Consider the following 25,334-nt stretch of genomic DNA (forward strand, 5'->3'; position numbering starts at 1 on the left):
TGGGGATTGCTGTTGTAACAGCCTCGCCGGCATTTCCCATACAATTATGAATGATGGCCACTTTTAATTTAGGCGGTGTAGTTTCACGGCTTGCTGCCACACACTTTGTCTTGTGGACAGGCAATTTAAGGAAGACTACACACATACATTGAAGGATTTAGGGGCACTCTCACATACGCATACTTTAAATATAGGCACACATGCGATACTCTGCTAAGACCCGCACTGCGGTGTGACACACTGACTCTTTGGAACGTAGGGTATACATTCTGTATTATGTGTGACAGAAAAAACACATAATTCAAAATAATTTATTTTAACATCAGAATTGTCACCTTTCAGTGCCCATGCAAGACTCTTCCAAACCTTTCTGTGCATTGATCTTACTTTGGCGACTCTGTCTGCCCCCGGCCTTCCTGCCTCGTTGTTCTACCGCAAATCCCCTCAGTCTTCTGCCTTCCGCCATCTTCAAACTATCTGGACTTTGAAGCTAACTGAAGTTAAATAGAGCATACAACAATACTCGGGCATAGATTATCTCTGCTGTGTGGGAACAAGTTGCCAACAAGTTGCCATATTCGATGTTAGCGATGATCATCGAGCCAAGATGCATGTTGACGTTTGGGCTGGAATACTCATGTAACACTTGTTGTATTATGTGTGTGAAATGGTGCAATCTGATTGGAATTTTTACACTGGTTGGTATATCAAAGCATAAGCAAGTATGAGCGTGTTCGATTCTGCTGTAAGCAATGCGACACAATCACTTCTATCTTGATTGTAACCTACATTGAGAGTAGGAGTTGCATATTGTGGTCTGTTTTTGAAATGAAAGGGACGTGCAGTGTAGCAGCTTGTCGTTTGTTTGACCAGTCTGCTGTGGTTTGCTTCCAAATCTCAGACTCTGCATGGGTCTTTTGCAGTTTGATAACATTTGTTGCATCTGCTAATGGAGCCAACATTCTCGCATAGGGCAGATTGTTTTACATACATCCCAGGACCAGACACAGATTGAATCCCAAAAGCCCTTTGTGCCATTAAGTAAGATTTCAAATCACTTATTCTTTTGTAAATGGTGATATGGATATTTCTATTAAACTCCACCCTGCAGTGTCAATTACGATTATGTGGTCAAAGATGGTGTTGATGATTAAAAACGGGCTCTCCTCAGATTGAATCAGAACCGGCAGTGTGTTATTACTCCCAGGGAAACCTGTGTGACCGACATTGTCAATTCTTTTCGTGTCAATGTGGCTTTCTCAACGCTACAGGTCGTCTCATTATGGTCGGGCCACATCTGGTCATCATCACAGGAATTGTCAATTCCCACATGTCTAGACATGCCTTGTTTTGATCTTCACATTATACTGCATTTTAAATTGGCTTTAATCGCAAATTTAAAAACAACAAGAAGCATTTAAAGCCACAAAGAGGCTCTTTTAATGAAAAATCTTAATTCTAAAATGACACAATTTACACTTGCATGATGATAAATGTAAACACAAGGGAAGCCTCCTAACACCCTGTGGCGGTTCGGGTTGTTGCCATGGCAAATTCACACGCGACTGCGTTTGGCTATGTGTGATACAAACACATAATGCAGACAATGAGCACCATCGTTCTTTCATGCAGTCGGCTCACTTTTCCATCAATGAACGCTGAGCTGTGCCATGATCTGATTGGTTTCTAAGCAGTTTGAGGCACTAGGGAATACAAATGATATCTCTTTTGATCTGGCAATTACTTGAACAACTTGTTTAATGAGATTGCCATATTTTCTCAACTGTGCTTTTCTTCTTGTTTGTCGCTAGCTGTCCAATGCATCGTTCATCCATTTCATATATCCTCGACACGCGGTGGCCTGCCAGGATTCTGCCATGCGTGCGTGGTCCTTGTTTTTCTGTTAATGTTTAATTTTGTCCCACAGAGCTCCGCATGCATGTTCCATCTGCTGCGACATTTGCTGGTAAGAGTCGAGCCCGTTCTGGCCGCCCCATATGGGCAATGGCTCCAATTACGCACTTTGAGACCACCTCTCTGCCAATTGTGCAGATTTGTTTTAGAATTACTCAGAAGCGAGTGCAGGCATTTTCTTTCGGCAAGTTCTGTCGTCTTCATCTCTTGCCATTGGAGCCACAGTGAGCATACAGACTATAATTGGCTCTTAATTGCTGCCGTGGCAACAGTGCTATTTAAGCCTATGAGCTGTGTGAATGTGCCTATAGTGCAAAAAGGAGGAAAAGCGACACGGGGCTGTTTACTCTCTTTCCCTCATTTCACTTTCCATGTGAATGTTTTTACTAATGGAGTGTGTGTGTGTGTGTGTGTGTGTGTGTGTGTGAGTGTGTAAGACGTGTTTGTTGTCTTCTTTTTATGCCCCATTGCCGCTGTAATAGAATCTTCACCCATCACGCCAAGCCTCCTGTTGCCATAGTGATTCAGCAAAGCATTTTTTCCACATGTGGTTGAAACCCCACAACAAACCCTTAAAAGGGTTCTAAATAGAGTTGCAAGATGAAAAAAACAAACATTTTGACAGTCAATTGTTGGGCTCATATTGACAAACACATCACAGGTATGGTCTTGGGATGTGGGAGGAAACCACAGAAGATGTCCGCCAGACGATAACACATTTAATGCACCTACAAGCAAAACTATAATTGTATGAACTTGTATCCGAATGTGTCCAATTGTGTATTAAATGATTTAATCTGTTGGCTTTGCATCGCTGTAGAATTGTATCTTTGATTCTACAGTAATGATGCAATGCTGATTGCGCTGACTGAATTGTGGTAGATCAGTAAGAAATGATAAGGTTTCCGTGTACTCAAATAGTTGCGTCCTTGTTTTGCCGGCACTCATCCTGCCTTGCATCACATTCATGAAAGGGTGAGCACGTCAGCATTTCAATGAGCGTAATGTAACTGCTGCATAATGGAACAATAGCCTTTATTTGACTTGAAAATATTCATTGAAAATATAAAAGCAACGTCATCCTCTCCCTGCGCACAAAGCCTCGTTTCATTCTTCTCATCTCTCCGCCTCATTCATCCACTCCATCTTTGCGCACGTGTGTGTGTCTGTGTCATCAAGACAATGCAACACAGTTGAAGCATTTTACATTGTATTCACATGAAATCAAAGGAGCATGTGTGTGCGCATGCCAATGACGTCAGTAGCGTGTTATCTCCGGCTGTGTCCTGTCTTTATTGAGCCCTTTGCGCGCATGTGCGTGCGTTGGCATATGTGTGTCCATTCAGAGGCAACTGCCACCTCTTTGATTAAACTCCCTTCGGCATGTGTTTTTTCTTCATCCATTCATTCGAGTTCAAAATTCCGTGTTGCTTGAACACATTGAAATGACCAGCACCGCTCATATTGTTACATAATTTAACTGGTTGCTAACATGCAAGTGTGCAAATCCCCCAAAGAAAGAAATTGTCTGAGAGATTTTGTTCAAATAAAGTGAAACTCATGACCTGAGGAAGTAATATTACTAGCCGTGTAACAACGAGAAAAAAAGATGAGTTGTGGGTTTTTGTACACAGCAGTGCGCAACCACACACTTGCTTTTCAAAGGCATCCTCTGAGCTTTGTTGTAGCATGAAGAGATTACACGCTTACCTGTGATCTGGGAGTCGATTTTCAGATATGTAGCAGTCTTTTTTTCTTTTTTTTTCAATTAATAATAATCGAGCTGAGGTTGTTAGGATCAAGTACTCCGATGTACCAAAATGCTCTTGCGCTCATTTTGAGGACAAAGGGTTGGTCAGTGCAATCAAATAACACAATGTGCAGCTTGTTCAGCTATTATTTAACTTATTTTTTGTGGCTATGTCAAACTTCCACCATCATAAAAATGGCAATAGTTAAAGGATTGTTTTAATGTACTTAACTAGCTGACATTTGTTTCTGTAAGAAGTTGATGAGTGCACATTTCCAGGTGACTGTATTGTCAGTCATCCTTTTTAAAACGAGAGGCAGCTGTCAGTCTCCATGTTAAATGTGTCACCTTGTCCTTCTATTTGAGTGCCTCCCTAGCGAGCGCTCTCGTTTGCCGAACGCACACTAACTGCACATACACACACGGAAGGAGGTAGTGGAGCTGAACCGACACAATTACACCAGTTCAAATGAGAGGAAATGCGGTTGTCGTTGCTGCAGGGACCACCGACGCGCACCGTGGTTGAGCCGCCAGCTCGCCGTTCCAATCAATCACTCCCATAAGGCCTTTGGGGTTGGGGCGAGGTTATTTTATGGATGATATTTTCTTGCTCTTGTGGTCGTAACGGTGCTGCACGTGTGTGTTTATGAGTTTGTGTTTTACGGCTGCGCGCTATCTACATTTTTAGTGCATCCTTTCTCTCTCTCTTCTGACCTTTTTCCGCATTACACTGAGCTTGACATTTTATTCAATGAGCGTTCTCATCAATCCAGGGCAAATTATATTAGGAGCATTTCTATGGATCAGCTCTTATCCTTACCCATGGTTACAGACATAGGGATATAGTGGAGACTCGGCTTCTTTCTCTCATTCTGAGTAATAGTAGTTGTTCTTTACAGAGGATAAAGAATAAATGCCTGCGAGTATTGTCATGCTGTCTGTCACACTGGTTGTGGGTTGTGTTCAAAGTCATTGCTTAAAGGATAAGAACTCAAAGCCACTCAAGTCAAGCCAAGTCATCTTTATTTATATAGCGCTTTCAAACAGCCTTAGCTGTCACAAAGCGCCTTACAAAAACAGTTGAGGAACAAACCCACAACTTTGAAGGACAGCCAATCGACTCCCTGAGCCATGCAGCTCCTACTGTGGGTTAACATATCACTCGTGTCAGCTGGAATCTTCGTAACTCCAAGACCAAAAACCTTTTGGATATAAGCAAAGAGTAGGCGTGGCATAGCTCAGGAGTAGTAGAGTGGCAGTCTTCCGAACTAAAGGTTGTGAGTTTGTTCCTCAACCCTTGCATAACTTTTTTTTTTTAATAAATTAGTAAAATTTAGTCAAAAGCTCTCCTTGCAATCCTTAGAATTTCTGAGTGAAAAATCTTTAATAACAGGTTTTTTTTTCATGGGATAGGCAAACTCTCTTGTACACACTAAAATACTTTGAATAAAATTTACTCTTCCTTATTTACTCTCTTCCGAGTGTAAATTTTACTCTGTACCACAATTATAACTCTGTTTAGAGTAAAAATTACTCTGCAGAATTTACTACATGCTAATTGTTAGCCTATGGAGTTTTCCATGTATGTTGGCATTAAGGCTGTCGCTTTAAACACACTGTGTAATTATCTTTGTATGCACGTGCTGTAAAACGTCCCTTTGTGTCTTTATAATAGATGCTCATTTATGCGTGGGCCAGTGGCTTGAATATATGAAAAGCCTCAAGTACACCCATGTGCAGCTACAGCACAAACACTACATCCCACGCACTTGTTTTGTCTGGATTTGACGTCACCAACAACCACAACAACAACCGTTATCGGTGCGGGCAGGTGTTGCTTTCCCATGTGTGTGCGCGGTTGACAGACAGTCCCAGTGCAAGGCCCATTATCAGGGGCAACCGGCAGCATGATCACATGAGGTGAGAAGCAAAGAGGCAAGGGAAGGAGCGAGAAGAGGAGGTGAAGGTGACATGAGAACGAGGTAGCGTGAGAAAAACATCGAGAGGCAAGCCGGGCAAGAAACCTTCTGTTTTCCTTCTCTCTGTATGTGAGTGTGTATGTACTTTTATTTTTTTTATATGTATAGAAAAGAGATGCAACATGTAGAAAAGAGGAGGCTTTTCAGATTCTGGGCTTTTTTAGGCACATACACTAATGAGCGACGAGCAAACAACACATACCAGTATTTTCACTCCCAAATGACTCAATGACTGAATGAGATGTCACAAGTATGAGTTTGTTAAACCATTTAGTCAAAGTCAAACTGAACACAAATGTATTCATAGGTGTTTCTATGTGAGTTTTGGGCTGGATTTTTCTTGTTTTGGCACACACATTATTTAGAAAAAAAAAACTTGACAATTAGTGTTGTTCCGATACTGTTTTTGGGCCCCCGATACCCAGTTTCCCAGTATCGGCCGATACCCAGTTTCCCAGTATCGGCCGATACCTAGTTATTATTTTTTTCCAACATAAAAAAGCTGCCCGGTCATTGGTTCATAGCATTTAAGGACAAATAGGATATTTTGGCTTGGCATGCAATGAACCCGTCACACATCAGTGAATGTCGTGCACAAGCAAGACACAAGATGCTGCATCCAAAGTCCTTTATTAGCGTAGGAAATAATGGTATCGGCATTGTACTGGTTAGTACTTGCCGATGCCGATACCACTGTTTTAATACAGTATTGGTATCGGAACAACACTAGTAAAAAACAATGTCTTTGTCTCTGATCAATAGACGTGCTCCATTTTCGATAGAATATTTATTTGTTAGAGATTCTTAGAGAGTTAGTTAAAATCTGCTTGTTATTATTAATATCCTATTGATTAATCGAGGAATCAGATAATAACAGACTTTGAATTATTAAACAACCAAATGTGCAAGGGAGTTGTAAGAATATTTTTTTTTGCCCACTTGAATTTGACATCCTCACTTTCCAACCTATATAAGTACAGTATGTGTGCCTTTTAAAAGGTGCGACCTGGCCTGGTGAGTGATGTGGGAGTCAGTGAATGACAGTGTAGAGTTGGCTGTTGTGAGCTCAGGTTAGCGGCTGAATGTCAACAGGCTAACAATTAGCATGTGGAAAAATTATTAAGTATGACTTCAATCCAATGGACACTGTGCAACTATGGATTATTATTTTTTTAGGTTTGAATTCATACAATTCAAACAAACATTTATTCTGCTGTACCTGTACACAGAAAGTGATGCTGAAAGACAAACGTGTTGATGAAGATAACTGTTGAATATTGAAGAGTTAAGGATGGGAAGATGTTTAGCATTTTGGCAAATTGTTGACGCTAAAGGCCGCTGTGTTGATCCTGGTAGATGATCTCACGATGGGCTCATCTTCATTCATCACGCTGCTTGTTTTTCTGACACGGCACACACTTCCCCGAACACGCATGCAAAAATGTTTGAATTTGAATTTCAGTTAATTTGCCTTTAATATTTGTGTCATGGATATTTTAACTTTGCATCAGTGGAAGAATGCCTCCAGTGAATCAGTAATTAAAATGCTAATTTCCCTCTTTAGAAGCGGTTCCACTCACTTTGTTCCTCCGGCCCAGTTAAAGAAGTTTTGAGAGCTGTGCTCAATCATAGCGGTAACCACGACGACACTTTCTGTAAACCAATTCAAATTGCATACAGTTCTACTCAGCCACAAAATGAGATACACTTGCGCAAATAATAAACCTTATCATCGCTGTGCCTTTACAAAGGAAATAGTTTTTTTTTTGTTATTGTCTTGTATCCAACTAGACACAGTTGACATTTTGGTTCCTTATTTAAGCGACATGAGAAAATCCTGAATTTCGATCTCTGTCTGTGTCTTTTCAGAGGAGCCTTTTCCGAGGTGGTCCTGGCCCAGGAGAAGCTGACTAGTCGGATGTTTGCGGTGAAGTGCATCCCGAAAAAGGCTCTGAAGGGGAAAGAGAGCAGCATTGAGAACGAGATTGCCGTGTTGAGGAAGTGAGAGCAGTGCCACTCACTCACACACACAAACACACACACACACACTGGTGTGAGCCATCTATTTCATGGTTACTGGGGCAACTATGCATCTCTATCTCTCTCTCTTTGCCATGCATCATGAGCCCCTCAATAAGCCACCCCCAGGTCATGATCCAAATCCCATCTCGCGCACACTGTATCTTCCAATAGTCAAATTTGTCACCACTAAAACATCTATCAACTAGAATGGATTGACACTGCTTTGTGAAAGCTTATGAATTCATATTTCATCCTTCTTATTGAACATTATGAAATGACATCAGTCTTTTATGTGGAAATGTTTTCTTTGTTTCTGTTACAACGCTTCTGTGACAAATACTGGGACAGCTGATGCTTGTCGTATATTTGCTGATACTTTTTCAAATGATGTGAACATCAACGTTGTCTTTCATTTAATTGGCTCCATTTTTCGAGCCATGTAGATGTCAATTCGCTAATGCAGTGCTTCCTAATCTTCATGGAACCCAAAAGAGAGAGATTCAAACCCAACCACTCAACCACCCTACATACATTATTTGTGACAAAATAATGAGCAATGAACTTTGGCAAATTTCTTGGAGCACACTGGTTGCGAATTACTGCACGTATGGTTCAAATGCATTATTTTGCTGGCTACTGCTCATTTTTGAATGCATCAAAGGTAATATATTGTATCTCATTAGATTGTACAGGGCTGCAGCTACACATAATAGAGCACCCTTTGTAAAAAAAAAAAAAATAAAATAAAAAAAGAGATCACAAATCAACTCATACGGGAACAAACGACTCGTTCCCGATTCACAGTTACAAAACAGAATTGCATGATTGAAAACGGCTTGATGGTGTGAAGCTGTAGCATCTGCGAAGGGCTCTTTTGCAAGCACTCTGCCATTATCCCTCACTAGTCCTTAAAGACACACACTCACATTATCGCAGTCTAACCTGTACACCTTTGTGTGCACGCGTCTACTACCAATGAGTCACATCACGGCACTCTGCTTTATCGCCGGCTTGCCAACGCAGCGCTCATGCACTCATAATGACGCTTATATCCTCACCTGGGCACCTACTGGGAATGCCTTTGAGTGGAAAGGACAGACCTGCGGGGATTTATGGCTGCTCCCAAAGCAACCTCCCCACACCTAATCAGTTGCGTTCAAGGTATTAGGATAATGCATGCACACACTTGCATAGGGAGAGACTTCTGCCCTCACTATAGAGAAATCAGGAAAGAAGTGACTTGAGCTAGAGAGGTAAATGGAGGGTGAAAAAAAGATGTCAAGGAAGCCACTCTGTCCAAATAGCTTTACATTATTTAGTCTTAAGTCCATTAATGCAGCAGAATCGTAATGGCAAACCTTATTGCCTCATTTAGTTGCATTAGTGCGTGACTGAATTTGATTAAAGATGCGGCCCAGCTCTGCAATAACACATTTAACTCTTGGTTTGTCTTTACAGGATTAAGCATGAAAATATTGTGGCACTGGAGGACATCTACGAGAGTCCGGATCACCTCTATCTCATTATGCAACTGTGAGTCGAACTGGTGAAATATTTGCAATTATAACTGATAAACAGCTATAGAACAAGTCCTAAATGGCTGCATTTCATATAGCAAAATGGGCTTGTACATGGTTCACCCATAGGCGGCCTACTGACCTCCTCTCGGGGCTTATATAAGAGGAAACGCTGGTCTGGCAACGTTCAGTCAAGTTCAGTGGAAGTGATGGTGGAGGATTACACAACCGTGGCGCTATTTGTGGCTCCATGTCAATAGATTAGTGCTCATGTTTGGGGCTTCTTGATTGCGATGATCAAAATACAGGAGGCAAGATATTTGATTTGAAATGGAAATTGCGTAAAAGATGAAAATCGTTTATATAAAAGGCTTCATTATTGTGTTATGTCTCTTGGGTAAATCCACAATCATTTATTACGACCTTGTGATTTGACAAATTACGCCCAGCAGTTGCTTTGTTTAACAATTCATTGCCCATATTCAAATATTAATGTTAGTTAATTTCTTATGGCATTGATTCATTTTGCATTATTTTTTACCCCCTCCCGACATTGCTTGCAGTAAATACTGTATCTGGCAAAGGTAAAACAGGATGCTCTTAATTTAAATCCCTCTGTTGGCCAGACTACACTGAGTTTCCTGTTGTCATCAATAAGCCAATTAACAAAACACTTGTGTTTGCTGCCCGCCTCTCCCAGCAATCCTCCCAATAGACTTTAACCCCATTAGGTTTGACATCTTGTTGGCGAAAAAGTTTAGATTACGTCCTCTGGAACAGTTTTGAGCTTTCCATTATCCACAGTTTCTGTTGTCACTCGGCCTTTTGAAAGCAAAAGAGAGTGAAATGGTTTCAGATGAGCCGAGACGTTCCTTTGGGAAGACCCAACCGCTTCTTTGTCCACATGCACCTCTATCAGCATTTCTCTCCTTTATGTCTCCGTCTGCCTCCGTCTCCTTTTGTCCTTCCTCTCTTTCGCCATCCCTTCACACCTCATTTCCATCACCATCACCTTTTGCCCTCCACCTGCTCACATGGAGTTCAGTTTGCTTCTTCTTTTTTTTTTCCACCCTTCCTCCCTCCAGCAAGGCCATTTGCCAGGTCAGTGCACACCACTGACCATGTTTACAAGGTCAAAGGTAGCATCTGAAATGTAACCGCTAAAATAAATTGTGAATTTAAGCACGGACTTACTAACTTGCAAATAGAACCCTTCATATTAACACATACTTCCCGTTTGAGACGCTTGCAGCTTTCACTGCACGTCTTTGCTCGAGCAGAAAGAAAAAAAGAAAAAAAAAATTGAGTTAGTCCAAATCCCATTTGTTGAGGCTTTTCGTGCCGCAGGCTGCACTCTGCTATAACACCAAAACAACCAGCATAAAGCATTTGTGTCATAGTTTCAGACTGACAGAAAACGGTCTTATTCAAGCCAACGTACTGTACACTAAAGGAATACAAGCCCTTTGAAAGCACATTAAACGCAATAGCAAGTTTTAGTTAGACTCACTTGGTTGTGAATTACAATTATTTTAATCAAAAATGTTGTTTTTCATTGGTGTGTATTATTTAAACAAGATACATTTTTGTGTTCACATTGATACATTTTATTTTGTGAGGGTATTTTTCTGCCGTATTACATGCCAAAATAAAAGGAAACTATACTGCTCTTAGTGTAGTCGTTTAAATTAGTGTGGCTAAAGTTGAAGCTTGCATAACAGTGCTCTTCTCACCTAATTTGTTTGAAATTGAGTCGGGAAGGAGGAGTCGTTTTGTTTTTACAGTGAGTCGTAGCGTGGCAGATCAATGCCGTATGACAGCGTTTGCTTTGTTTCCGACTCAGCTTATGTAAGCACCGACACCGCGGGGAAGGCAATCAGTCCTTGCTGCTATGAAAATCGATGACATCGAGTGCAGGGAAACTACTGATGTTTTTATGTGTGACAAATTACATCTTTGTAAAGGACAAATTGTTTACAAAGTAGTAGAGTAAGTTGTTGCGACACAGAAGCTGAACAAGCTAACTACTTTATCATCAACATAGTAAATTATGTCTAATAGTATTTATATTACTTGTTTGACAACATTTACACACATTTCTGGCAATGATGTCACCGCATGACTTCCAAGCACTTCCTAAGTGTTAAATCCGATTGCCCCAAATGTAAACATTTACTGCTCATAGCCCCCAGGCGTCATATTTGCAGGATATCTGGGTTAGCATCAGCTGTGATGTGCCAATGTTGTAGTTTGCTGTTTTCTGCATTTTGGGGCATTTTGTGACAGCATTCTCTAACATTTTGACACTTTATTGTTCTTAATCAGTCAGACAATGGATGCATTCAAGCAGATGGGAGTTACGAATACTTCTTTGGAAAAGTGACACGTTGACAGCATTCAATTGGTAGCTTAGCAGAAGGTTGAAAAATTTGTTAAAAACAAAATGCCACTATAGATGAGGGATTTGTTGAATGATTATACTTATTACAATATTGGGCATTCACTTTCTCTGTAACGGGTTACCCTCTAAACATCTTTATCTTTCACAAATTAAGTCTTTAATACAATTAGTGCACTTATAGTAGAAGATCAAACAAGTCCTCCCCAGGATTTATAATTGCCATACATTACCGCCTCACGTTTGCTGAGGTGCTAGTACAATATTTTGTTAACATTGAATGTGATGTGCTCTGCTTGGGTCACTGTTCGCAACACTGAAATTCCTTTTGAAATGACTTCCCATTCTGCTTCTGCCGATAAATAAGAAATATTCTTTCAAAGTGAGCGGAATCGCAAGCAGCCTCTGACCACAGTCCCCATTGTGTGCACACAAAAACATAAAAAAGAAATTTCTGATGAGAAAAATCCAACAGTAAAAGCAATTTCTCTTCTTTGTTGGAACACAACTAGAAAAAAAGACAATGGAGGTTTTTCCCTTCCTTGTCTATGTGATGAAAACTTTCGACTTCTCTTGAAATTGCTCACTTCATTGTACAATAGATACTTTAACACTGTGCCAACTTTGTAATATTTGCTGTCTAGTGTGTCAGAATTATTTAGTAGTTGCAGGGGATCCCCCCCCCCCCCACGCCACAGTTTATTATAATAATAAATCATCTATAAAACTGTAATCAGATTTTCACTTTATGAGATTGAATTGTCCAGCAGGGGGAGCTGCTTGCCTGCTGATACCGACTTAGTGTGAACTCTAGTCCTGTTTAGTTGAACACAAAGCTATTATTCTCTTGTATGAATGGCAACAGTAGGATACACAGGTTAATTGTGTTAAAGGTGTCTTCTACCATTAAGTGAAAGAACATTTAATTGCTCTGCTTGCAATTACATGTTGCTGGCATAGATGGATGGTCAAAGATACATAATTTGTAGTAAATAAATAATGATTTTGGACTAATTAAGTGAAATTGGACATTTCATGTCGTTTGGATGTTACAAATAAAATTGCCCTATTTGGTTATTTCTTGAGGGGTTTGTGGCATCTTAGCAATGGTAAGGAAATAAAATGCACCACATTTGGTCCACGTGCACAAACATTTTACCTGATCTTGTGTATTATTATCAGATGCTTTTCCAGTGTGTACACTGTGCATATATGCTGATAGTCATCGATACACACTTAAATTGTGCAGGGTGTCCGGCGGTGAGCTGTTTGACAGAATTGTGGAAAAAGGCTTCTACACCGAGAAAGATGCGAGCACGCTCATCCGACAAGTCCTGGATGCTGTGAACTATCTGCACAATCTGGGAATCGTGCACCGAGACCTCAAGGTAGGCAGCACGCGCATAAACACGCTCTATCGCTTGCTCTCACCTCTTAAATGCGTTTTGTTTTTAGATTTAGTGCTGCAATAATGGCAGTGGCTTTTCACAATGCAATAGTGCACTGCGGGGTCAGTGTGGTGCGTGCTGCCGACTTAGTAGTCACACGAAGCTCAATCTGACCAGATGCGTCTTTAATTCCCATTACTTAACCAGCTGTGATTTTGTTTTTAACTAAAAAAAAAATACACTTGGTCAATCAATATCTTCTTGGTCTGTCTTTCTCCTGTAGCCGGAGAACCTGCTGTATTTTAATCCCCATGATGGTTCGAAGATCATGATCAGCGACTTTGGTCTTTCCAAGATGGAGGGCAGCGGCAATGTCATGTCTACTGCCTGCGGCACACCAGGTTATGTCGGTAGGTTACAGTGTCCATAAGTTTTGGCAGTGCATGTATTGTGGATGCTCAAGTGTCAATGTAAATTTTTCTTGGGATGGTCACGTTTCCCCAGCACACATGAACAATTCAATGAGCGCATGTTGTGTCCGTCTGACACCAGGCAGCTTTATGCAGGTTGGGTCATCGATGTTTTGTGTGCGTGTGTGCGCGTGCCTGCGTGTGCGCGCGCGAACTCATAATATTAATCAGCCACTGTAACAGACTCGTCCTCCTCACTTCCCCATTCAGTCAACATCAAGAGTTTGTGTGTGTGTATTTACGTCTGTTGTAACAAAAGACAGATGTTCAACACACTTGTCCACACAAACAATTGCAACTTGTTGACACGCAATTTCAAGTCTCTTTTTTCATTTAAATTTCTACCAGTTCACAACATGTTATTTAATTTGCGCATACACAAAGCCTACTTACCCTCTATTTAACTTATTAAACTTACACACACACACAAAACTTGGTCACATGCATCTAATAATGCAACAGTCAATAAACCAAAAACCCACCAGGCCAGATCTTAATGATAAAGAGCAAAGTGCAAAATATTTGCGTCATTGCCAAGCTAATGTTTTGGAGATCCTGTTTCCTCCGGTAACATAATCTCATCTCATTACTGTGCAAATGAGGTCCTTAATGCTCAATTTAGAGTGCCCTTAATAAGCATTGAGAATAGTGTGCTTCACTTCACACCACAAGGATCTATACAAGTACCATTGTTTAACATAGTCCGGTATTATTATAGCATGGAAGAGGATTTAAATATAGCGCATTTGTATAGAGTACATAAATGTAATAATCCCTGTGCTAATCTTATTCTAAAATACAGAGAACCAGACATAATGAACCTCACATGTTGGAATCGCGCAAAAGCAGCAGACATTCACAACATCACAATGACTCATGGTCTTACTATAAACAAGTACTCTCTGATTCAGTACATGTGTACAAGCGGTATATTTTGACCCATGTTTATTTTTTATTTTTTTATGTAGCGGATATTAAAAAGTTCCCCCACCCCTGTTCAAAAGACTGTTTTTTGTGATTAAAAAAAAGAGCCCAAGCTAAATCATTTCAAAACTTTTTCCACCCTTCTTTTGACTTTTATGTCCACATTTTGGATGTCAAATAAATGTCTACGTAGCCTTGTATGTGTGAGGTCAAAGTTATTCTAAAACGTGTTTCCTCATCCAGGGCTTGTTCAAGAGATGTGTTTCTCATTCGAAATAGCAGGTCTCTCTGTGTTCGCAACACTTGGGGACAATGATTTTTCTCGTCAGGTTTTATCGGACAGATACCATACCTTTCCCACCATTACATAGTGTGCAGCCTTTTAAAAACAGCTGAAGTTTCACAGAAAAAAAAAACCTCCCACTCCTACTTTAACATCTCCCTCAAGCACTGGCTTTAATGGTACATAAACAAGCACAAAGCTCCTGTAAAAGGGACTTATCGTAATTAAGAAGCTTTAGTTGCCAAAAGCTTACTCTTGTCTGTCTGTTTTAGCGCCAGAAGTTCTTGCCCAGAAGCCCTACAGCAAGGCAGTGGACTGCTGGTCCATTGGAGTGATCGCATATATTCTGTAAGTCATACATTTCTACAAACAGTCATACAAACGCTATGGAAAGTAGTTATTTGTACAACATCTTTACTCTTCATTCTATACGGACCGTGGTTGAGAGTAAGCTTCATGTTGAGTCAAACAGGTGTTCTCGGTGCCCATAATTAGCATAATGGACCATTTATTTTCATCAACTGTGCTGCGGAAAATGTCCAATTTCACTTCACTGGTGTGAAAACTTTTAGCTATCAACTGCAAATAATGTGTCTTTGTTCATCTTTTTATGTCAATGATGTACAGTGAACTGCTCCACTAGGTACAATTAACTAAACGGTTGCCTTTCATACTACAAAATGGTAGCCTTAAAGCTGCAATATGAAACTTTTTTTCCCCCAAACATAACTTTACAATAAGCTTTTTATTTTACCATTTATGACTGAAATGCCTTCTTATTAGTAGATTAACACCTTAGCTGTTCACAATGGGCACTCCTGCAAGCCTCTGGCCAATAGTTTTCAGACTGGATTCGGGTTCGAATTTATCGCACCCTGTCTGTGGATAGTGTGTATGTGAAGAACGGAATGTACAGTTACATTTTTCCTCAGCAGGTGGCAGTAGAGATTCGAAATGGAATATTCTACATTCAGTCGTTTTAAATTTGAAATAATTACTATCTCACTTTTTTGACTAATCCACTTAAAGTATGTGTTGAAACTCAACTTTGTGTTTATCGATAAGTAGCATGAAAATGTCATTAAATGCCACTCTGTCCAATCACGTTTATTAGCTGATGTGCGTGCTGGGTGCACTGATGATGAGGAGGATGGTAATGTTGCTAGGCGCCGTCATCAGAACCAGATGCGGCTCTATGCGATGCCCTTATATGGAAATGGAGCCAGACATATTGTTCTGCTTGTTTTGTATTGTGCTTGACCCTTCCCTCGCCAATTCACCTCTGATTTCCTCACACACACACTCATGCAGGTGTTTGCGTATGTTACTGAAAAAAAATGTGAACTTAAGTGTCCTGTGGTTCCTTTCACCTTTTGTGGCATTTGTTTGCTTTCGGCCCCAATTACAGATTTCACTATCTGTAATCCTTCAGAGATGTGTGTTATGTCTACATCGAGACCCCACTGTTGTCCGTCCGTGTGTTCGCCGCTCGACTAGGGTTCAGAGGTCAGAAGGTCGAGGTCAGCAGCAGGTTAATGGGACGAAGAGTGTGAGAGATGGCCTCAAAGGACACACACACAGATTTGTGAAGTGCTTGTGAGTGCGTGTGTCGGTGCTCAAAGAGAAAGAGCGGCTCCCCGCTGACAATTTGCACAATTAGTCTGGCGATTTAGACCTTGTTAGCTTTTAGCTGCTGCTCAGGTGGAAAGATCACATCAGGTAATCAGCCATGATAATCACCCGGGATTTTGTGGCCGCATTGTCTTGGATCGTTGGTGGGCGACAGCCAAACATTACGTGATAAAGAAAAGAAATAAGACAGCAAAACATCTTTCCTTCTTTTCTACTTCTTGGTGTGCACATTTTGAAAGCTTTCAGTCAGCTTGACATGACCATTCGGAGTTTATCACCTTAGGAGAAAGCAAAAACACAAATCATGGAAAGTCTTTTTCCCTCGCAGCAGGCAGCACCTTGACTCCTGTCTCCTTCATATTATTTTCTTGCGTGTGTGTGTGTGTGTGTGTGTGTATCGATGGGGAACGGCATTTTAATGAGTCTTTAGGAAAATCTCAGTGCATCCAGAACTTTAGTAATGAGGTGCAGATGATGTTTTGTTGGATCGGCATTAATTACAATGGGAGATTGAGGCCATTTGTCTTCAACACTCCAAATCTCATGTCAGCTTGATGGCAAGGGTGCAAGTGCTGTGAAATCACTCCAAAAAGAGCGCTGTAAAAATGATGAGACAAAGTTTATTTTGCAATTAAATGAATGGTCTGTATTAAATAGGCCTGAACAGTATTGCACAGAATCTAATTGTGTCCCCCCCCTCACAATTTTGATTGCATTTTAATATGTGATCATTTTTTTAAGGTCCTTTTGTCATGTATTTTTTTTTAACAAATGCAAACAAAAAATTCATCTGTATTACAATAAACAATATCAGATTTATTATAAATAACTGTTTTGTTTAGGTTTACACAAACAAACAAAAAGGCAATTGGATTAATATGAAAGACTTGAGTTGTTAAGATAAACACTTTGACTTGCAGTCTTTTAACTCTTTTACTGCCAAACGTTATCCAAAAAACAATGCCAGTTGATTTCGAGCATTTTAGCTCATCTTCCAAGGCAAACTGAATATTGTGTACTTGGACTACACTCACAAACATGCTGAAAGAAAGAAAAAGTATGTTTCTACCTTATTTCGTTCTTTACTAATCACCGTTTGGAAATAGGTAATTGGAGTGACATTGAGCGAAAATGGAAAAGATAAGGAGAAAAAAAGCTTTTTTGTTTTCACTGGAACTTACTAAGAGTCCAGCGGCATGCTACGCGCTGTAGCTTCTTGCTAGCTATCCCGCTAGCCTACAACCATAATGTGAGTTACACCTTCCAAACAAATCTTCCTCCCACCAATTCACTATTCAAACATCATACACAACATATACACGGCTAAATTTGTGACTGGGATTAAAGTTCATTTTGCAGTTGATGTCACACATCGTCATCCTCATTGGATGACTATCTATCTGTATCTATCTGTCTGTCTGACTATCTATCTATCTATCTATCTATCTAACTGTGAGGTGTGGTTGCTTTCAGAGACAGTTCGGAAACAGCATATAACCTTCAATCAATGAATAGCCTGCGTGCTTTTTAATTACACAAGGATTTTTGCTATTTGTAGGCTGCCCGGGTCCCTATCACCCGCAAATAGCAGGGACACATTGTATAGAATATATATTGTGGTGATATTTATTTGTATTTTGTCTTCATGAGCATATTCAATATCGGAGTAATCTAAAAGTAATCCAGTTACATTACTTTAATATTATGGTACTTGGATTACGCTACTATTTACATTTTTCGGCAGGTAACTTGTAACTGTAATGGATTACATTTTAAAAGTAACCCTCCCAGCCCTGTATGCAATAAAACAGCACAATCTGGCGTCCCATCATTCATTTAGCAACGTTCGGAATATTTCCTTCCCTGGCGCTAAATTAACCTAATGGAAGTACTCAATTTAAATGATGTCAGATTAAAGTGTAATCACATTTACGCGTTGATGAATTCTAAATTGAAAGAACGAGTGAATGACAAAGCTTCCTGTCCTCAGGTTGTGTGGGTATCCTCCCTTTTACGACGAGAATGACTCCAAGCTGTTTGAACAAATCCTCAAAGCCGACTACGAGTTTGACGCACCGTACTGGGACGACATATCCAACTCTGGTGAGCCTTCCTTCGCATCTCTTCTTGCTTACAATATACTTATAGGCATGCAAAGAATGAATTGTGACTGATAAGTGAATAAAAAAAACATCATGTAACATTACATTACAAATGTAATAATATTTTCCAGCCAAGGATTTCATTAGCAACCTAATGGAAAAAGATCCAGCCAATCGGTTCACCTGCGAACAGGCTCTCCGACATCCCTGGTGAGCAACACACGCTTAGCACACGCACACACGCAGAGTGATACAAGCAAAGGCAGGCTGACATAAAGACATCAAATCAATGGAGATATTGATTCAGTCATGAGTGCCAACAAACTTTGCGCTTGTGTGCCAGGATCGCCGGGGATACAGCTCTGTGCAAGAACATCCACGAGTCTGTCAGCCGGCAAATTAGGAAAAACTTTGCCAAGAGCAAATGGAGGGTAAACTGGTTTCCCGCAGTCACTTCAGATTATTTAGTGCGACTCCATCAGTGATTGTTTGCGCTGGTGAAGATGGATCACATGTTCCTTCTCTGCCCTCTCCAGCAAGCCTTCAATGCCACGGTGGTGGTTCGCCACATGAGGCGGCTGCAGCTTGGCAGCAGCATGGGGAGCAGCGTGGACGCTTCCAACCCCCCCGCCAGGCCGAGCCAGAAGCTGGCGCAGGGTCCGAGCCAGACGGACCGGAACAGGCCGGCTTCCAGCCAGAGCGCCGGCTCAGCCGCGAGCCAGACTTCAGCTTTTGACAACGTAGCAGCGCCACGCAAGGAATGTGAGTAGCACGTAACCAACGCCAGTGGCGCATTTCAACCATTTTCAACATTGATTGAACACTGATTTACCACATAAACAATTTCAATCTACACTTGTAGCCCTTACTATCGCTAAAAAAACAATTCTTGTTAACTGGAAAAATAAACAAACTCTGAATATCGACCAATGGTCTAACCTCCTCATAAATCACATTTTAATGGAAAAAATATCTGCCTCAAATAAAAACCAAATATCAAAATTTATAGAAACATGGTCTACGTATATAGAATTTTTTAACCTAATTCTGGTTACTTAATTCTGTCTGTTAGCGAGAGCCACCACATCGTGATAACTTACATTGATGTTTCTGCATTTGGCAATTTATTATTATATTATATTATTAGTATGGGATTTTTTTTAATGGGCTTTAGGTGAACTGATGAATACACACACGCTCGCACGCACGCACGCACACACACACACACACGCATATACACATACTCACCCACATACAAAAAAAAAGTATATATATATATATATATGTGTGTATATGCATATATATATGTATATGTATTTAAAAAAAAAAGAAAAAAAACATTTATTAAAAATTTTTTAATTGATTTGTTGTTTTTTAAAAAAAAAAAAAAAAAAAAAGGAGAGCAATGATGATGTCAAATCGAATGAACAATACTGAGCTCTTCTGTAAAAAAAAAAAAAAAAAAGAAAATATACAAATTTATGAATGGCATCATAACACATTTGTGCCGCTTTAATCCTTGGCATTGATGTTACATTTAGCTATTGAGTGTTATTTATGAATTTAATTAAATGCCACGTGCATTTAGAACACAGGCACTTATTTTAAGCCATGATTGTACTACTAAATTCAACTGTGACAAATTGTGCCCATTCGTCTGACTTGGCTCCTGCAGGTGTCCCCACGCCAGCCACTCCCTGCAGCCTGGCCTCCGCGGCCGCTTCTCCCGCGGCGGGGGCCGAGCTGAGCCGACCACACCCCTCGGCGGGGCCCGCCCCCGTGCTCGCGGAGACCAAGTGACGCCAGGTGTCGCGTGGGACCAGCTGGGAGGCCACGGCGCTGTGAGACCAGCTGGGAGGCCACGGCGCTGTGAGGTGGATGCACGCAAGGAGATGAAGGAGAGAAGGAGAGGAAGAGGATGGCCCCTTAACTTTTTCACACGTGTCCCACCACCCCCACCACCATCGTGTCCTCTTCCTCTTCCTCTTCCTCCCCCTCAGCTGGTTCCTTGCCCTGCTCCGAGAAGAGCAGAGGACCTTTGTTTGTAATCACACAGCACCACAGCCAATCACCAATCTGCCCCCCCCCACACACACACACCCATTGCCGGGATCCATGACATCACTGACTCTGGCAGAGTTTGTTTGTGAGCTGCCTGGCGCTGAATGACATGAATCAATGTCAACTTCCCTCCTCAATATCATCTCTCCTTCAACAATGTAATTGACTTTACGTTTGTTTATTTCTGTTCAACTTGGGATTGACTGGCAACTGGAATGTTTTTCTGTCTTCATTTAAAGGTGGTATGTGTGCTTTTTTTTAAAAGGCCGTCATTGTCAAATTCGCAGGATTTCTCTAAACAAAAGACCACAATCAAGATCGGTCGCCACTACCTCATGCTAATTACCAGCTTTCGAGTCAAAAAAGCTTCTCCCTAAATGGAGTCCACTTGGTTTCCCATAATCCACTGCTGGCTTTGTGTGCTTCATCCTGGCATCCCTGCTTATTTGCTTTGACTGGTATTTCATTCACATTTGAAACGCTACAGATAGCACCTTTTGAGATCTTTTTCTTGTGGGCTTGTCCGTGCTGTGTGTGTTTGCGATTCAAGAAGTGCTTTTAAAGTACCATATGACTGTTGAGAGAGGGAAAAATATGAGTTAGTGCTTTCTCTATTTTGCACAGTGAAAGTCCAGATATGTTCTCCAACGCAGATTTAACGCAACCCACTGATGTTTATCAGACAGGAAGAAGAGATTGTATTAAACATTGTACTTCGTTATTATACCTGTGTTGCTTTAATCATTTTCTGAATGTTGCCCTTGAGTGGATTCATAAAAGGTCAATATGGAACACTCAGAAATGTACTCTACATGGACAAAAGTGTTGAACCCTAAAAAAATTCTAAAAACTAAACAAAAGCCAAGCATTTATGAAAAAATAGAAATGGATAAAAATGAGCAAAAAATTTGAACTAACTGGATTTAAAGGGGAAGCCACGTCAAAAAAAATTGGGGGGAGAATCTGTTCTTATTCTTATTAATATTACAAGTGTGGAATATGAATGAAGCATAAAAAAAGAGCCCTTTATATTCACCTCAGGTGGTGGCCATTTTGCAACGTCACTGCAAGTGGCAAAATGGCCGCCCCTAAGATGAATAAATACAGGTGGATTTTGCTGCTTAATTCATTTTCCCCATAGACACAATATTAATCAGAATGAATTATTATTTTAATTATTGTAAAGAAATTTTTTGGCTGGCCCTCTCTTTTCATAAACAAAGTCCACACCACTCCATATTTTCTTCTATTTCACTTCCCATTGATGTGACTCAGATGTGTCCCAATACTTTGGTCCGTTTTACGTACATATTGGGCATGTTTGTAAGGACACTCCTGTTTTCCCCACACAATTTCCTCAATATTCGTTTTGCCTTGGGATTGTCCAAATTTGAAAAAGCCTTGCTGCTGTTTGTTGCCGCTCTCTATCAAAGCCATGATGTCGTCGTGCGCCGTCAAGCTGCACCCAGTTCGGTCGTGCTCAGGGAAAACGGCAGCTGTACCATGTGCTGGCGACCCACCGCTTTTTTTGTTTCACTTTCACTCCTAAAGCTTGTTTGCATAGTTTGGCCCCATTGGCTCTTTTCTTTTTCTTTTTTTTTTTTGTAATAATTATGGCAGCCCACTGCAGTTACAAACAGTGTTTTTGCTGCTAGGCAGATTAGTTTTAAAGGAGAAGCTAACCCAAAAGTTGTTTTAATAAGTTCTAAGAATAACATTCTGATAAATATTACATTTATGGAATATGAGTTAAGCAGCAAAATCCCCCTGTGTGTATCCATCTCAGGGGGCGGCCATTTTGACACTTGCTGTTGACTGAAAATGGACATCACAGTTGCCCAAGGCTCAGGCAACGACCAATCACAGCTGAGCTTTTGAATGTGGTGCGACCAACTCAGAAAACAGGTGAGCCGTGATTGGTTGTTGCCTTGAGCGCCTGTGAAGTCGTTTCGAGTCGACAGCAAGTGGCAAAATGGCCGTTCTCTGAGATGGGAAAAAATGCTGTGTTTACACTAACGGGGGCGCATAGAACATATTATTGTAAAGATCATTTTTGGGTTGATTTCTCTTTTAACCCCTGGGCGTTATTTTATTTTGAAATGGCTTGGTCAGAACCAACAAAAAGCCAAAATTTGGTCAAATAACGCCCAGGGGTTAATCATATTGTGCTAAGCTAGACTTGTGGTTAAACAGATGTAATGCTGCATTCAAGACTGCTGGAAAGTTGGAAATACTGACTTTCCAACTTTCCATTTAAAACCATTTTTTTTAGTACTCTGCATTCCATTTTTGTTGTTGTTGATTGTGTCAGTGGCGATAATGGCGGCACAAGCACAGCAGCACAATGTCGGCGCACTCTCACACATATCAGATTGTCATTGGATGCTATCCCTTTATCGTGAATATGTAGCCAAAGACCAGAGCGAAGAATATGATGTGAATTCACACTTGAGGCTCGGCAGAATTAGACGAGAAAGTTAGGATACTTTGATACATTTTGTATAATTTGATATGGTCGTTATTGTTAGTTGCAATCTGCTGCCGAATGTTTAAATATGACCGTCAATCCATTTTGAATGGACAACACACTGCAAAAGGTGTAATGTTTTGTCTCCTGTCGGTTGTGTTCTGCCGGTGACATGCTTTGTGAGCTTTTAATCGCTGTAAGTATTTATGCACATGTTATTTCAAAGCCACCGCATGGAGGACAAACTGTATATTCCCTGAACCGACGTTGTCCTGTGTACCTTCCCCGTTATTTTAGCGTGTCTTTAGATGCATGTTGTCTTAGTGAACTGTCTTGACAAAGTCTGTGTATTTTTTATTTATTTATTCAAATGTGAGTGTGTCAAAGTATCAGTTGAATCTCCAGAGTTTATTCTTCTCCAAACATGAGCACCGTTTTTAGAGTTCCGTGTTTTACTCAGAGGAAACTAAGCGTCATAAAAATAAAAAAATAAAGATATAAAGGGCTTAATCGGATAAATCATGATAACCCTGTATGCTGTACATATTGAGATTGATTGCTATGCATTTTAAAAATTCAGTTGCAGTATTTTTTTTTTTTCACGAAAAGTATATTCATGGGAATCTTGTACAGGAAGGAAGATAAATCTATATTAATTCTCAACCATTGTTGACCATTTCAATAATGTGATTGATGAATGTGCTGAACTGCGGGCAGATGCTTAATGATCGTAAACCTCTGGGCTTCTGTGTCTTTACTTTGTAAATGTTAAAGATGATTGTGTGCATAGATTGTGAATATAAATGAATTGTTTTCAAGATATTTACAAATGTTTTGCTGTTCTGGCTTGAGGGAATGGATGAGCGATTGCGTGTGCACTTCCGGGTCTTGATTGTGTTGTCTTTGGAATGTTCCGACATGGGGGAATAAAAGACCATTTCAGTGTCAGTGAACAACATTTAATGATCTCAGGCTTACGTTTTTGCCATTTTTCAAGGAAGAAATCCAAAGCTGTGACAACTCTGAAACACACTGTTACGGAATTCAAGTGGCTGTCATTGACTTCAAAGTATCATGTCAGTAAATGTGTTGTGTAAAAATGAACCGATTCTAGCACCTGAACTTTTTTGGGGTCACAGAATGGAGTTTCAGTTCTACAAACGAATCTATGTTGTGAACGTGTCATTAGTTTTGACTGCTAAGGGTCTGCAAATGTTCGATTTGGTGCAATCGCATCCTTTCAATCGAAACCAATTTTCCAATTCAAATTGGGTTTTATTCCATCCACAGTACCGTATCACGACTCATCCATTTTTTTCTAAGCCATCATTTTTGGGGCGAGTTCAGTGTACTTTAAATGGGAAAACTATCTTGTGAATGCTTGAATGACACCAGAAATGTTTACAATGTGTTAAAAAAAAGTGTGTTTTAATAAGTTGGTTTGCCTTATTGGTTTAGCTAAAAAGGAACCCCGACTGCCATGACAAGTTTGCGCTATATTATTTATTTATGATTGATTTAAAGAAACGACATTCAAAATTGTCATTATAATCGGGGTTCCTTTCCAAATAATTTGATCATTTTCTTCAAGAACCAAAATAAATATGTAACTTAACATACCCCGACTTAGGCCTGAATCCGAAGGCCTCGTTTGTAAGACTGCAACTCTTAGCGCCGTGCTTGTAATCGTGACCCAGTGTCTCCCCTCTCAGCCTTGCGTGTTGACCCTCGCCCATCTGGTGCCCCCCCGTCACGCTCAACAACTTCTCGTAACGGGCACCGCCTACCGCTCTGATGCTTCTGACTTTGTATGTCCATGGGGCTTGTATATCGGATGCCTTCGACAATCATGTGCACATATCAGAGTTACCATGACGACACAGGCTGGAATGTCTTTTGTTCTTTTTTTCCTGGAATAAATCCTCAATGATCACTAAAAACATCTGTTTGTTGTTTTTGTATTGTTTTGTTTTTTTGTATGCATCTTCACACCTACTTTTACTACCTGTTTGATACTGTTCTAATTGTGTTTTTTTTTTGTTTTTTTTTACCAGCTCCGTGCATTGGCAATAAGGCCAAGTTTACCATCACAATTGCTGAATAGAGCGTATAAGGTATTTGGTGTAAAACAGATGTTGAGCAGACAAAAGACAGATGCTGCAAACTCTCAAGGCAATTGTTACCTTTATTGGCTCAAGTTGGAATTGTGGATTGGAAGCCTGCAAACACACTGTTTGCAGATGGTGCTTAGTATAAATTCTTGACTAATTGCAGTTTGAATATTTTGCTTACACTTAAAAGAACTGTTTTTGAAAAGTTCAGTAGGAGTTCATGTTCAATTCCTTTTTTGATTCATTGTAAACTGATAGTTTTGAAATTTAAAAATGCCGTAAAGGCTGAAATTTGCATCATGTTTGCTGCCTATTC

The 25,334-nt window shown here is 40.4% G+C and overlaps 1 protein-coding gene across 1 annotated transcript in view; it reads left to right on the forward strand.

The window, feature by feature from the left end:
- camk1da (calcium/calmodulin-dependent protein kinase 1Da) overlaps positions 1-21,164 on the forward strand; it is a 30,515-nt gene extending 9,351 nt beyond the window's left edge. The window contains exons 2-11 of the mRNA XM_077543749.1: positions 7,513-7,644; positions 9,124-9,198; positions 12,830-12,968; positions 13,252-13,378; positions 14,918-14,993; positions 18,268-18,380; positions 18,511-18,589; positions 18,723-18,810; positions 18,916-19,141; positions 20,055-21,164. Of these exons, the coding sequence (XP_077399875.1) occupies positions 7,513-7,644; positions 9,124-9,198; positions 12,830-12,968; positions 13,252-13,378; positions 14,918-14,993; positions 18,268-18,380; positions 18,511-18,589; positions 18,723-18,810; positions 18,916-19,141; positions 20,055-20,179 (1,180 nt within the window). The 3' untranslated portion in view covers positions 20,180-21,164. The remainder of the gene's footprint in view (positions 1-7,512; positions 7,645-9,123; positions 9,199-12,829; positions 12,969-13,251; positions 13,379-14,917; positions 14,994-18,267; positions 18,381-18,510; positions 18,590-18,722; positions 18,811-18,915; positions 19,142-20,054) is intronic.
- The last annotated feature ends 4,170 nt before the right edge of the window (positions 21,165-25,334 follow it).

This window comes from Vanacampus margaritifer, chromosome 15 (assembly GCF_051991255.1).
Source record: "Vanacampus margaritifer isolate UIUO_Vmar chromosome 15, RoL_Vmar_1.0, whole genome shotgun sequence".
Lineage (NCBI taxonomy): Eukaryota > Metazoa > Chordata > Actinopteri > Syngnathiformes > Syngnathidae > Vanacampus > Vanacampus margaritifer.